The 14,434-nt window shown below is 36.0% G+C and overlaps 1 protein-coding gene and 1 pseudogene across 9 annotated transcripts in view; one reads left to right on the top strand and one right to left on the bottom strand.

The window, feature by feature from the left end:
- MIER1 (MIER1 transcriptional regulator) overlaps positions 1-14,434 on the top strand; it is a 63,189-nt gene that overhangs the window by 25,280 nt on the left and 23,475 nt on the right. For all 9 annotated transcript variants that reach the window (XM_047725360.1, XM_047725358.1, XM_047725362.1 and 6 more), the window contains 3 exons: positions 7,252-7,413; positions 7,983-8,115; positions 10,645-10,709. In XM_047725360.1, the coding sequence (XP_047581316.1) occupies positions 7,252-7,413; positions 7,983-8,115; positions 10,645-10,709 (360 nt within the window). The remainder of the gene's footprint in view (positions 1-7,251; positions 7,414-7,982; positions 8,116-10,644; positions 10,710-14,434) is intronic.
- Positions 3,594-5,261, bottom strand: LOC125099134 (60S ribosomal protein L7a-like; annotated as a pseudogene).

Here is a 14,434-nt window from a genome sequence, read left to right as displayed (position 1 = left end):
CATTTAAATGTTTTAGTAGAATTAGATACACAGGTTAGAATTTATTGTGGTGATCTTAGGAGGAGTGTCAGGATCATTCCTGTAGTAAATAGACTTTTTGCTAGAAATAGCAATATGCAGGTTGGTTTAACTGTTTTTCAAATGTACTCTTAAAATTCACAGTCTTTGAATGGCACAATTGTAGTGGTGTGTTTAGGAGAAGAGGGATCAGGATCAGTGATCTCTTTATGTATTTATCTGTATTTTTAAAAATTACATTATAAGAATATTATACTTAATATTCACTTTGAAGTGCTAGACACATACCATCTGGTGAATCTCCAGAACTAGGAAATAAAGATTAAATTGTGAGAGATCGAGTATTTTTTTAAGTATACAAACAAGAATGGTTTTGAATGAAAAGAAACGCCAATGTGGGGATTATAAAGTTCAGTGCCTCCATCCCTTTATAATTTATCTTATAGTGAAACCCCAAACCCAGGAGGTTGGTTACATCAGAACTGTTTCTGTAGTCTAAACTGGATATAGTCCCCTGGACCATCCTGGCTGGAAATCAGTCTCTTTTCTTCTTCTTCCTCTCTTCCTTCATAAGCATTTATTGGTAAATCATTTGTGGTACAAGATAGGAGAAGAGTACTGTGTCCATCCACTAAATGGCCCTTCAATAGCTAGTATCTGCTGTCACCTGCAGTCATTTCTAAATGATTAATCTGTTATGAGGGAGAGGGACCCACTCCTCTCCCAGCAGATGGACACCTCTCCAACCTTAAAATAATACTGAGTTATTTGGTAACATTACTGTATTGTTTTGAAGTTAAAGGACAGATTTAACTTCATATAAAATGTTTGTCTTTTAAAAAGTCCATTTTTTTCACCTCCAGCTAGCCTCTCTTTAGGTTATGCAGACAGGATTGCTCCTGTTTTTGTTATAGTGCTTAGTGAACTTACTTCTTAAAGAAAACATAGTATGCAAGTGTAGTCACATTCTTGTGTTTTTATTCATTTTGTACTGTGTCCATATCTTCCTTTATATTTCTTACAGTCTATCAATGCAGTACATCTTATTTCACATTCTATCAGGTTGAGGTACACTTAACCTAGGTCAGGTTTCAAGGAAGACCGTATATAGCATATATATATGTAAAGGTATTAAAAAGCATTTAGTCACACTGCCTGGTCAAAAGTCAGCTGCAAGTTTGTGACTTTGGACAAATTATTTAACATCTTAAAGCTTCAGTTTTATTATATAAAAATTTAGTACAGTGTCCTACATGGTAATCACTCAATAAATTCTGGTAGTTATATCATTTATAAAATTCTCAAAGAAATTTATAACACCCAAACTGTGAACATCTACTCTTCTTGACCCATAATTTTCTCTTTCACTTTGTTTCCCTCATTTCTCTACTCTTAACCGTTGGTAATAAGACACTGCTACTTTAGGGCACCTGGGTGGCTCAGTTGGTTGAGTCTGCCTTCGGCTCTGGTCATAATCCCCACATCCCAGGATCGATCCTGCATCAGGTTCTCTATTCAGTGGGATGTCTGCTTCTCCCTCTGCCTCTGTCTCTTCCCCTGCTTATCCTCTTTCTCTCAAATAAATAAATAAAATAAAACATTGCTACTTTATTGTGATGTTTCAGTTTAACTTGAGGAAATCCCCCTTACTTAATACCTTGTAGAATACAGACTTTAACAATATAAGTTAATGAGAGAGTACCTAGAACAGGTGTACTGACAGTCCCTAATAATACCAGTATATTGTCAGCCATGTTTTATTTAGCTTTTAGTCTTTTTTCAGAGGGAAATGACAAGGAACATTTGTTTTATAGGGTATCATTACCTCTTACATCAGAATATTTGGGGACAATAATAGAAATCCATCTTGAACTAACTTAGGCAAAATGAGGAATTTAATGCTCATGTTATTTTATTAAGGGCAGGAGGATATCTATCTAGGCTTTAAGGACTCAAGTGCCATCAGAAGATATTTTCTGTTTCTGCCAATCTACAGACCAACTGTCTTTATATGCTGTCAGTTTCCAGGTCTCCCAAGATGTACTGCTTTAGATAGTCTTATGTTTCTTTAGCTGCCACTGGTACAGATTTGGAAACAAACTATGACCAGGCTTGGGTCATGTGCCCATTCCAAACCTATGGCCAGGAAATGCAGTGATTCCAATTGGATCAGATGTTATATAGTCCAGAAGGTGAGCTCTGAATCAGAATATGTGCTTGGAAAGAAAGAAGCATTTCCTGCAAGAAGATGAATATAGAAGTTGAAAGAAAAAGACTGGGGGGATGGGGGTGGGGCAGACAACAATGAATTACCCTTACAAAATACTTGTTAAATCTTACGTACTTCTTTAGTGCATAGTAGGGACATAATAAATGCTACTTGAATTTGAAACTGAGGATTCCTTGGCAAAATTGAGTTTGGTTTTTACTGTAGTTGTGGCTGTGTTTACTGCAAGATCTTTGCTTTATACTTTACATCAAGTAAGATATTTTTCATACTAATGTAAAACTCTGTTGTATTCCTCAGTGGGTCTTGATTGTTGCTTACGAACTTGTTGCATTCTTACTTGATATTAGGTGACAAAGGTTAAGTTAAAAGTTAATAACCTAAGCAAAAGCATAAAAGCTCTATATACTCTTTGTTTTTAAAATTAAGCAAGTATTTTCTTGATGGAGTGGGCAACAAACAATTTTGTTTACACATCATAGAGCGCACCTAAAATTAACTTTGAAGTTTATTAGAACTTTATTAGATCTTTATTGCTTTTAAGTTTGGGGTGGTTTTTTTTTTTTAGTGTTGTTGTTTTTATATTTTTTTAGAACTTTTTTGAGAAGTCCTTTGAATGTGCATCTATCTGAGCACAAGGAGTGTCTGGAACAGAGATTTGGAGCTACCAGGACCTCTTGATTGATCTTTACTTGTGGTTAAATCCCATTGATTTCTTCAGGGACTCTTGAGTTTTTGTTTTTGTTTTTTACACATCCACTAATTTAGTTTAAGTTCTAATTATACTACACATGAATGATAGCAGGGGATTCCATCCTACCTCTGTCTCTAAATCTTTTCCTGCCAAAGTCCATCTTGAACATTTTGTAATGTGTGTAATTTTCCTTAAGCCCTTCCAGTGCCAGTAACTGCTCAGCAGTTACTCTCAAATGGAGTCAAAAGTAGAGTATAACACTTTCTACTAGAAAACACTTATCTACTAGAGAAAGTAGGTAAAAATACCAGGTCCAGCCTTTTTTAGTTTTTACAGATACCTTCTGTTCTAATCAGAGTAACCCAGCTATTCATTTTTGTTTCTATACTTGTGCAGTAGTCATTTGCTCATTACTTGGGTGACTTTTCTTTATCTGCCAGTTCTGTTACAATTTCTTGCCGTTCAGTCAGATCTCCTCCATATGTACTGTGATCAGCCACTTTGACTCTCCTCTGTTCTCTGCTTAGCCAATATTAGAAGTGTTGTTAAATTTTTCTTTTGAGAAATGAATTGTTATAAAGTGAGTAATGTTTCTTTTTTCTTTTTTTTTTTTTTTTGAAAGAGAACTTTTTATTACTTTCATGTACAGAAAACTCAAAATTTAGCTGGTTTGATGTCCAGTTCTTTAGCCTTTGCCTTCTCCAGCTTGGCGGTATAAACCACCAACTTTGCACCCAGGATGTTACCTCCCCAGTGAGGGCGGATATCATCATATTCATCACTGTAATTGGTCCTGATAGCTGTCAGTGGTTTAGCCAGAGCTCATTGGTCTTCTGAGTTAATCTGTGTGAAGGCGACAGTGGTGCGGGTCTTCTTGTGGACCCGATGGCTCAGCCTGGCCTTCACCTTGATAATACAGTAGGGAACCCCCATCTTACAACACAGGGCAGGGAGGAAGATAGCCAGCTCAGTGGGATCCACAGCATGTGCAGTTACTACCAGCTGAGCCTTCTTGTTTTACACAAAGGTGGTGAGAATATTAACTCCTGCTGGAGGGACAGGTGACCTCTTAATAGGGACATCCCCTTTGCCAGCAGCTTTCTTCTCAGCCTGGGCCAACAGTCTCTGCTTTTTTGTGGGTTTGGTGAGTATTTGTGAGCCAGCTTAAATAGTTGAATAGCTGTTTGGTGGTCCAAAGCCTGGGCCCACTGGTTAATCCCAGGAGGCAGTTTCAGACGCTTATGGAGAATAGCTCTATCCTGCTGTAGTTAGATGTCTCTGTGGGCCATTTCACAAAGCAGGTGGGGGCCCTTTTGGGCTGGATATCCTGTCTAATACCAGAAGTCTTGTGCCTTTTCTCAAATGGGATTGACCACCTTCTTGGCTTCCTGCTTCCTTGTGACAGCAGGAGCTGGGGCCACCTTCTTCCCCTTAGTCGTCTTTCTTTAGCCATCTTGGATGGCTAGAGGAGAGCTAAAGTAAGTCATTCTTCTTAAATACTTACCTAGGAGGGAAAAATGTTGACCTAACCATGAATATGAGGCCTTCCATATTCCCAAAAGTGATTTTAAAAAAAAAATCTTTCCATGCAGTTAGTATGTCACCTATCCTTTTGACACACAACTGAGCTAGGTGTCAGGTGTTAGTGATAAGCTTTATTAAAGATAATGATCAAGCTTTATTACCTCCCAATGAAAAGGAAACTTGCAGGTAACTTACACTGTGAGATATGTGGTTCTCAAGGTAGTCCCATACTAAGAGCATCAAGATGGCCTGGCTCATAGAAAATATGTAGATACTCAGCCCCCACCTCTGCCCTACTATAGTAGAAACTTCGGGGTGGGGGCTAGGACTCTGTTTTGCTAAGCCCTCAAGGTGATTCTATTGCCCTTGAATATGACAGACCAAAGGTAGAGAGCCTGAGGACATTTGATTAATAATATACCTATTCCACATGATCTTTTGAAATATCATTTAACTCACTTGTAAAAATTAGAGGTAATAGCAACCTATATTAAGGTTTTTTTGTTTTTGTTTTTTTTAAGATTTTATTTGAGAGAGAGTGAGGGAGAACACGAGAGGAGAGTAAGGGGAAGAGGGAGGAACCCCCATGGGGCTCCATCCCAGGACTCTGGGATCATGACCTGAGCTGAAGACAAATGCCCAAGCAACTGAGCCACCCAGGCGCCCCATTAAGGAAGTTTTAAAGATGAGATAAATATGAGGTTCTTAGGAATTCTTCAAGTCCATGTAAGTGTTCGTTGCAAACTTATGCTGAAGGTTTTCTTTGGTTTGGTCCTTATTCATATCAGTGACTTCCATGGCTCATGTTCATAGCAGTGACCGCCATTGTTAAACCTTCTAATCTGTGTGCAGAGTGAGTTCATGGGAAATACGAGCTGGGATTAGGTCTGGTATCCTAGAAAAGTCTATGTCAGGGCAAGAAGTTTCCTTCTGCTTAGTTTTCTTATTTATAAATAAAGGTAGTAAATACTCCCACTGGTACTTTTAAAGATCTGTTGAGATTGCATAATATTCTTACTCTACTTTTGTTGAAGAAAGAGAGAAATTAAGATAGTGGGATCAAAGTACTTGCCACAAATGCCTGGCACATAGAAGACACTTTATGGCAGCTCTTTGTTATCATTGTATATGCAGCCAGCCTTTTCTTCTTCTTTCTCTTATCCCACTTTCGTGATCTTAAAGTTCTGTTTTAGTTTTTTAAATCTTGATTTTCTAATTCCAGATTTCTGTCTCCTGTACCAGGTCCTTGGTACATGGACCAGATATCTGCATGGACTAGATTCTTGAACACCTCAAGCACTGTTTGTGTTATTGCACTTTGAGAAACACAATAGGAGATATCAGTTAAGTATGCCAGCTAGTCATTGACCTGGAATGATAGTACCTTACCCGATATAGTTACCCCTTTCAGGTTGTGGTTGCTATAAGTCATCAGTCAGGGCTCTCGGAATTGACTTCTCTTTTGGAAACAGATTCACAAACTGACTTATAACTAGAATATCCATTTACAATGTGAAATACAAGTGTTAAACAGCATTTTCTTCCTGCCTCTTTCTATAAGAAAACTTTTTCAAATTATAAATATCAGTTGCTTCTTATACTCGAATTCTGAGTGATGGGAGTTAGCTCTGTGGTCTAAGTGCTTAGTATCATCAGGTTATGTCATCCAATCTCATGTATCCGTCTCTACTAGAACAATGTTTTTAACACATGGGCACCTTACTTCTGTCTCTGAATAATGCTACAAGACTGCTGGAGAAATATAAAACATGTCTTGTCTCATGATTGCCCTTCTTGTATGTTCTAAACTGCCTGTTAAATTTTTCTCAGAGAGAGGTGGTGTAGAGGGTTGTGGAAAGAGGGCATACATGAATGTATGTAGTACATTCAGATGATTTGGATTAAATTTTCTTTTTAGAGTCATAATGCTCCCCCGATTTCTCTGATACTTTATCATCACTTGACTACTAATTAGAGTGAATACCTTCTATAGAAAACTTGACTCATTTCATTGCATATGGATATTTCTTCATTTCATCCTCGGAGGGTATATTTTTTATGGAGTTCGGGGTGATCCCTGGCTGAAGCAGTATGATGTACTGATGAGTATCGGCTTTTGGAATAAGACTTGAAATCTGGCTCTGCTACTTGTAACTTGTGTGATCTGGGGAGAGATTGCTTAATCTCTGAGCCTCAGTTGCCTCATCTGTGAGATGGAGGTCATATAATAGTTTTGTAAAATACATAGCAAAGATTGCATGTCAGGATTTTATATGTAATTTTAGGTAACCCTAGAAAAGAACGTATGGCTAATAGACTCCAGTGTTAATCGTATGTATCATTACTCTTTTCTTTTAATGTGTTTGGATTGGGTTGTGAATTTCACCTCCTTTTCTGAGTTTGTTAACTTAGTTTCCAGTCTCTTTTCTAATTGTTTTTTTCCCACTCCCGAGTTATGTGTGGTGCTCTTAAGTGTGAGCATCTATACATAGTGTTAACTGCCAGTGTACATTTACTGAATTGATTGCACAGAACAGTTCTAAACCAATGTCACTTCTTTATTATGCTTAAAGGTTTTGTTGTTAGCAATGAGAATTGGTTTAGTCTCTTCTAGAAATTCTTGGAAGACTAGGATTTTCCTGGGTTTCAGAATTGTTTCATTCACCTTTTATGATTTGAAAATTCTTGATATAGTTCTAAGAGTATTCTCTATGGAATGAAGTTGTGAATTACAGGAATATGAAATATTCACTTATTCAGAAATTAACTTTTTATTTGGTCTTTTTAGGAAGGAGACATGCCAATTCATGAACTTCTCAGTCTTTATGGTTATGATAGTACTATTCGACTACCTGAAGAAGATGAGGAGGAAGAAGAAGAGGAAGAAGAAGGTGAAGATGATGAAGATGCTGATAATGATGATAATAGTGGCTGTAGTGGGGAAAATAAAGTAAGGTTATATGCATTTATTAAGATCGTAGTCTTTATTCTTGTTTAAGGAGTAATTTATTAATGTTGGAAGTCCCCTATAATCTACCCTGAAAAGTAATAGTTTCATCTGTGTCATTCCAGATTTCTTTTCAGTGCCTCTTCTAAACAAATTTGTACCAACTTAAAAAAAAAAAAAAAACACTATTGTTTTAAAAGGCTAATTGGTGGTTCTATATTCAATTTTCTTACTTTGTTTTGAAATAATTTAGATTTCTTGAGAGGTTCAAAGATAACGTAGAGTTCCTATGTACTCTTCAGCCAACTTTCCCTGTTTACATCTCGTGTAATCATGGTGTGTTTATCAAAAATACGAATTGATACTGGTGCTGTACTATTAATTAAACTATAGACAATTCAGATTTCGCCAGTTTTTCTACTCATGTCCTTTTTTCTGTTCCAGGTTACAATCCAGAATACCATGCTGCATTTAGTGTTTTTACTTTAGTCTTCTAGTTGTATTTGGAATACTGTAATCTTTCATCTGCAGTAATTTTCCTTACATCTTAAATTTAATTTATTACTCTACAGGAAGAGAATATAAAGGACTCATCAGGTCAAGAGGATGAAACTCAGTCTTCCAATGATGATCCGTCACAATCTGTTGCTTCTCAAGATGCCCAAGAAATAATCCGCCCACGTCGATGTAAATATTTTGATACAAGTAAGCATCATTGGTTGCTGTTGTTTGGATAATTTTTACTATTTAATATATTATGTAAAATGCCATTTGTTTTTCACTCACCTGTTTGAATTCGTTTACTCTGAAATCCTCTGAAATCTGAAATTTACTCTGAAACCCAGTAATGGTTTTGTTCGAGTTTATTCACTTAGCAGTGCTCGAGCCCATTGTCCCTGAGCAGAGTGCAGAGATTGTTGTGTCACTGTACTACTTGATTTTGAATGTGTTCTTTTTTTCTTAATCTTTTCTTTTTCTTTCTTTCTTTTTTTTTAACCATATATTCCCATGTTTACTTTGGGGTGGGGACTTAACATCAGAATGAGGCAAAATTGAGTCCCCGATGTCAGGAGGTTATCTTAAGACAAGGAGAAGAGGCTATAGGTATGCTTTGAGAGCTGGTATAACCTGGATAGGGTCTTAGGCTCATTCTCTCAGGTAAGGAATCCAGGGCCTTGCTTCTACATAGGCTGCAACCATATCAGTTGACCTTGAGTCCAGACTTCTGCAGAGACAGCTACTATTTGTTAGCAGGGTTTGGTAAAGCTGTGGGGAGCTCTGTAAGCAAGGTGTCAGACCAGCATTTCCAAAGGGTTTTATTGACTCCATAAAATTGATCTGGGTTTTTTAAAGCTGTCTGATGATATCTAAGTCTATGCGTGTGTCTCTTAAGGATGACATTCCAGGGCCACCTGGCTGGCTGTCGGTAAAGAGCAGGACTCTTGAACTCGGGGTAGTGAGTTCAAGCCCCATGTTGGGTGCAGAGATTACTTAAATAAAATCTGTGTCCACTAAAACATCCGTCAATTTGTTCCCCACTGGCAGGCTCCTGTGGGAAAAAAAAAATGTGTTTTTTTTTTTTGTTTTGTTTTTTTTTACCCCCAACACTTCCTTAAATTTAATTTGTCTCATAGTTATCTTTATTTTTCCTAGTCATTTCCTTAGTTTTCATTTTCTACTTTCTTTGCCTCTTAGCCTTTTTTAGCTATTTCATAAGCATTGCTTTCTCTAATCAGTGGCTCCCAGTTCTCAAGAACCGCTTTCCTCTTGAGGTGAGAGTATGTTATACACACAGAAAGAATGCTGTTAAATTTACTACAGTTGTGATCTAGTCAGAGATGTGCAGTAGTTGAAACAACATTTAATGTATGTATCTTGAATTTTTGCATGCTTTATCCGCTCCATGGTGTTTCATTCTAAGCAGGAATCATTATTCTGGATGACTGCTCTTTGATAAGAAAAAGGCAACCATTAATGTTACTGGTTTAAACTTGGGGTCTGAATTTCTGTGGTTTAAAAGAAAAAAACACTTGAAGAACAATAACCTCTCATGAAGTGGAGCAGTGTTGTAACTGATGAACATGGCTATTGCTTCATGTGAATGATTTCTGATACGTATTTGCTTTAAAAGTGAATGTAGTACTGCTAATGGTACTTCATTGTGAATTTTGGTCAAAGATATGGTCCAGTTGAAAAGTCTGTCAGTGTAAGGAGAGATTGGTTACTGAAATTACTATGTTAATACTAAGTTTGGAGAAAGCCTGCTATTTTTCCTTTTTCTTCTTAGGTAAATTACCAAAGTTTGTTTAAAAGTGGGATGCTAAGTGACTGCATCTTTTTTTTTTTTTTAAGATTTTATTATTAGAGAGAGAGAGCATGAGTAAGGTGGGGCGGGAAAGGGAGAAGCAGACTCCCTAGTGAGCGGGGAAGCCTGATACAGTGCTCTATCCCAGGCCCCTGAGATCATGACCTGAGCCAGAGGTCTTAGGTCTTAACCGACTGAACCACCCAGGCTCCTCTTTAAGTGAATGAATCTTAAAACAGTATTTATTTCATGCTTCTGATCTGCTATTTTAGTTGCAATATATGCAGGGAAGCTATCTTAGCTTTTCCATAGAAAGATTTAATTTTTATATGTAATGTTACCTTTTGAACTTTGTATACCATTTTATACTTGAGAAGATGCTGACAGTTTGTTTTCAGATTTCCTACCCCTTTACATAAAAACATTTTCACTCCAGAATGTAAACAAGTGGCTCTTTGCCTGCTCTGAATAAATCAGAAGGGTTGGGGAGGATGGAAGTCTTCATATGTAGCCTTCCCTTCACCTTCTCTCCAAAGTGTTGCTACAAAGTTCTCAGTGTCTCAAGGAGCACTGATTGGAAACCAATTTTTGTTTTGTCCAAATTCTCCTTTTATTAGGGAAGAAAGAATTATGTTTGGGAACGGATTGTTTTGATCTACTAATTCAGTTTTTTTCTTAAATTTTTGGAAGTAATCATTTACTGAGAATATAGTTTTCTAAGATTAGAATTGTCCCAGAAAGTTTATGGGTTTTTTGTTTTGCTTTGTTTTAAACTGAGAGAGTATTTTTTGATCAGAAATATCTTGGTCCTATTCTGCAAATACTTTTAGGCCTTCTTAAATGTTTGATGGTAGATGTAAAAATAATATACAGATATACAGATGTGGACAGGATAAACATTTTGTATATTGTCTTATTTATTGTTGTAGATAGCGAAATAGAAGAAGAATCTGAAGAAGATGAAGATTATATTCCATCAGAAGACTGGAAAAAGGTAGTTAGAGCCATAGTTTCCCAAAGTTTAGGTAAATTAATATTAAAAAGCAAGTATGATTATTATTTTCCTAGCTGTATATTGATAAAGTTGAGGTAAGCCCTTTTGTGACATTTAAATGTTTGGTAGATATTCAGATTTCCCCCTTAATACATTGAGGTAAGAAAAATACTTTTTTTTTAATAAAATAATATAATAGTTTAGAAAGAATTTGACTTTTTTGAGCAAGTCAGTCTCAAACCAACAATAGAAAGTGAAATTTTGAACTAGTGCTGATTTAGATTTTCATTGCACTCTAAAAAGTATCACAAGTAAATTTTTTTTATATATTTGGGAAAGCAGTTGAGGCTTTGATTCTGTTAAGTAGATTTTGTTTAATAATTTAGATTATAAGTTTTTCCATCCCATATTACTATCAGTATTTACAACTCAAAATATATTGGGTGAAGAGACAGATTTGAGCTTCTCAATAACTATGCATAATTTAATTTCTAAAATGAATCTAAAGATCATATATTGACAGAAGTTTTTAATTATAAAATTGTATAACTGTACAACTTATACAGGTAAGTAAAAGAATTAATTTTAAGCTGTTGCAAAGTAGTTGAACTTACTAGGAAAATGTGTCAAATGTCATGTAGAATTTATTAGACCAGATCATTTATATAGAAAAAATGATGTCATTCTTACTGAGATAGCTCACTTGATTTTGCTCTTAAAAACTCCATTGAGTGTTTTGTTTTGTTTTTGCTCTTAAGTTTAGTGCGTAAACAGTTTTTTTTGGAAGCAGAATAGCTCTAATCATCAAATCGAGTGGACTTTCTGCACTTTTTATGTAAACGTGATTGTTTAATTAGTTAATTCATTAATAGTTTTGAGTCTTTGCTGTGGCTTTTTGTTGTTGGTGTTGGTGGTTTAAAGTTTTTTGGTTTTGGGGGACGCCTGGGTGGCTCAGTCAATTAAGTGTCTGTCTTCCGCTCTGGTCACAATCCCAGGGTCCTGGGATCAAGTTCCAAATTGGGCTTCTTGCTCAGCAGGGAGCCAGCTTCTCCCTCTACCTGCCGCTCCCCCTGCTTGTGCTCTCCACCTCTCTTGCTAACAAATAAATAAAATCTTAAAAAAAAAAAAAAAAGAGCTGACATCCTTGCTAATTAAAATAAAAGAATATGTCATAGAGTTTCTATTAGGAATAATGAAGTATTCAAATGAACTCAGACTGGGCTACCCAAGAATTGTGGGCTTCTGCCAGAATTGATCCATTTCTGGATTTCCAAAGAGATGTTTAGAAGAGAGAGACATCTTAGCATATTACGCGAAGTGAATTAAGTCAGTCAGAGAAAGACAATTACCATGTGGTCACACTCATATGTGGAATTTAAGAAACAAAACAGAGGTGCATAGGGGAAGAGAGGAAACAATAAAACAAGACGAAATCAGAGTGGGAGACAAACCAAAAGATTTTTAAACATAGGAAACAAACTGAGGGTTGCTGGAGGGTTGGGGGTGGGGGGATGGGATAACTGGGTGATGGACATTAAGGAGGGTACGTGTTATAATGAACATGTTATATGCAACTGATGAATCACTGACCTCTACCTCTGAAACCAATAATACATCTATTAATTAATTGAATTTAAATTTTAAAAAATATGTGTAGACAAAAAATAAAGATATCTCTCAGTGTGTTAGAATGATAAAGGAAGGTGTGGGTTAGAATGGTAAGGGAACACAGTGCATTATGTGTTAATTAATTTGAATGAATGATGAATGAATGATGGGGCTGAAGACTGAAAACAAGGACCACGGAGTTACCCACTATTTTTGCCCATTTGGGCAAGCATTATTCACTCCACAGTTTTTTTCTGATTCCTATACCATGCAGAAATTATGAAGAAAAGAGCTAAAAACCTTAGAAGTCATCTTAAACTGTTACTTTCTACCATATCTTCAAGTTTATATATCTTTTCTCTTAAGTTATGTTCTCTTAAACTTTCTCTTCAACTTAAATTGTATACAAGTATAAATTGTATACAAGTATGCCATATTATACAATTATACAAATAAATTGTATAAAATTGTATAAAAGTATACCACAGAATATTTGAGTATTGATTGTAATATTGAGTATTACTATTTTTAATGAAAATTTTAATTTAATTTTTTAAATTTTATTTTTAATGAAAGAACAAAAGCTCAGAGTAGGGAGAACATGGAGGAATATTCCCTTCCTCACGAAAATTATGTAATAAAACAGGCCACAGTAAATCCAGACTATTTGTTTTAGTATGATTATGTTGTGTTAAAATTTGTCAAGATTCAGAATCATCTTCTGTGTCTTGTAAGATACTGAATTTTTCTAGAAACTAGGGTAGAGGAAACGGCCTTGAAATCAAAATTTGATTCCAGTTTATAGTGTCATACAGTGTTATTAATAGTGCATTCCCGAGGAACAGTTTCTTTGAGTGTCATTTCAGGTATAATACAAGAATAAAAATTTTAGCCTTGTTGAAGTTGGTGAGGATTTAATGAAAATTATACATATGACACTTGATAGATAATGCTCCTAAGTCCTATTTCCCTTCCCTTCAGAACAAATCAGCAGATAAAAAGAAGTGTTCTAAACTCAGTAGGAAAAAGGAAGTGTCTTTTTTTTATACTAGTCCAAAAGCTCTCAAACTTGCCTCCATGTTAGAATCAGTTAGAGAACTTTTACATACTGATTACTAGGGCTTTCGACCAGAGATTTCTAACTTTAACTGGTCTGGAATGGATCCGGGCATCGATATTTTTACAGGTTCCTCAGAGAGGATTGCTAACATAACTGCCTATTCTCTGGTAGGAATTGGTGAGTAAAGTTAAAATAGGCACAAGAAATGGTGATAGGGTACTCTTTTTTTATACTGGAAAAGTTAAAGTTCTCCTGTAAGAGCAGAGAAAATTTGTATGTGATACTCTTTTTAAAAAATGGACTGGTTTTCCTATATAGGTGTTGCAATAAATTAATTACATAGAGCATGTCTTTGGAGTTATACCAGATAAAATGAGATCTTAGTAGGTTGACAAAAATAGGAGAGAGGAACTTTTCAAATGGTAAGAATTACTTAAACTGTTACTTATTTTTTAAATTAATTAATTAATATTAGAGAGAGCACATGGGTGGGAGGAGACTCTGGGCAGAGCCCAACACAGGGCTCGATCTCACAACCGCAAGATCACAACCCGAGCTGAAACCAAGAGTTGGATGCTTAACTGACTGCACCACCCAGGCACCCCTCAACTGTTATTTAAACTGTTAAACTGTTACCTTAAACTTGTACCTTTCCTGACTACATCTTTATTTTGAAAATGCAATAAATTTACTCCTAACATTTAGCCACCAGATAAGGGAGGGTCTGTGTAATCTTGGTCCCTCTGTTTTGTAGTATCTCATCAGTGGTGATCTCATAATCTTTCTGAACAGCTAGTTTCCTCTGAGTTATGATTTGACTATATAGATTTGATGACCACATTTCCTAAAATAACATTTAATTATGTTTTGGGGCCGTTACTTTTTTCATTTTGTATTGTTTTGTGAAAGTCAGGCACTAACCTGCTTATCCATTTGGTTTGGAGTTTCATCCATTTCCCCTCTACTGAGCTTTATATAAACCCTTTTCATTACTTTCTTTACCTTAAATCCGTGGTTCTCAAACTGAAGTGTGTGTTGGAATCACCCGACAGCTTAT

This window comes from Lutra lutra, chromosome 4, assembly GCF_902655055.1.
Source record: "Lutra lutra chromosome 4, mLutLut1.2, whole genome shotgun sequence".
Lineage (NCBI taxonomy): Eukaryota > Metazoa > Chordata > Mammalia > Carnivora > Mustelidae > Lutra > Lutra lutra.
Note: the sequence above shows the minus strand (reverse complement) of the source record. Positions and strands in the feature narration are given on the sequence as shown.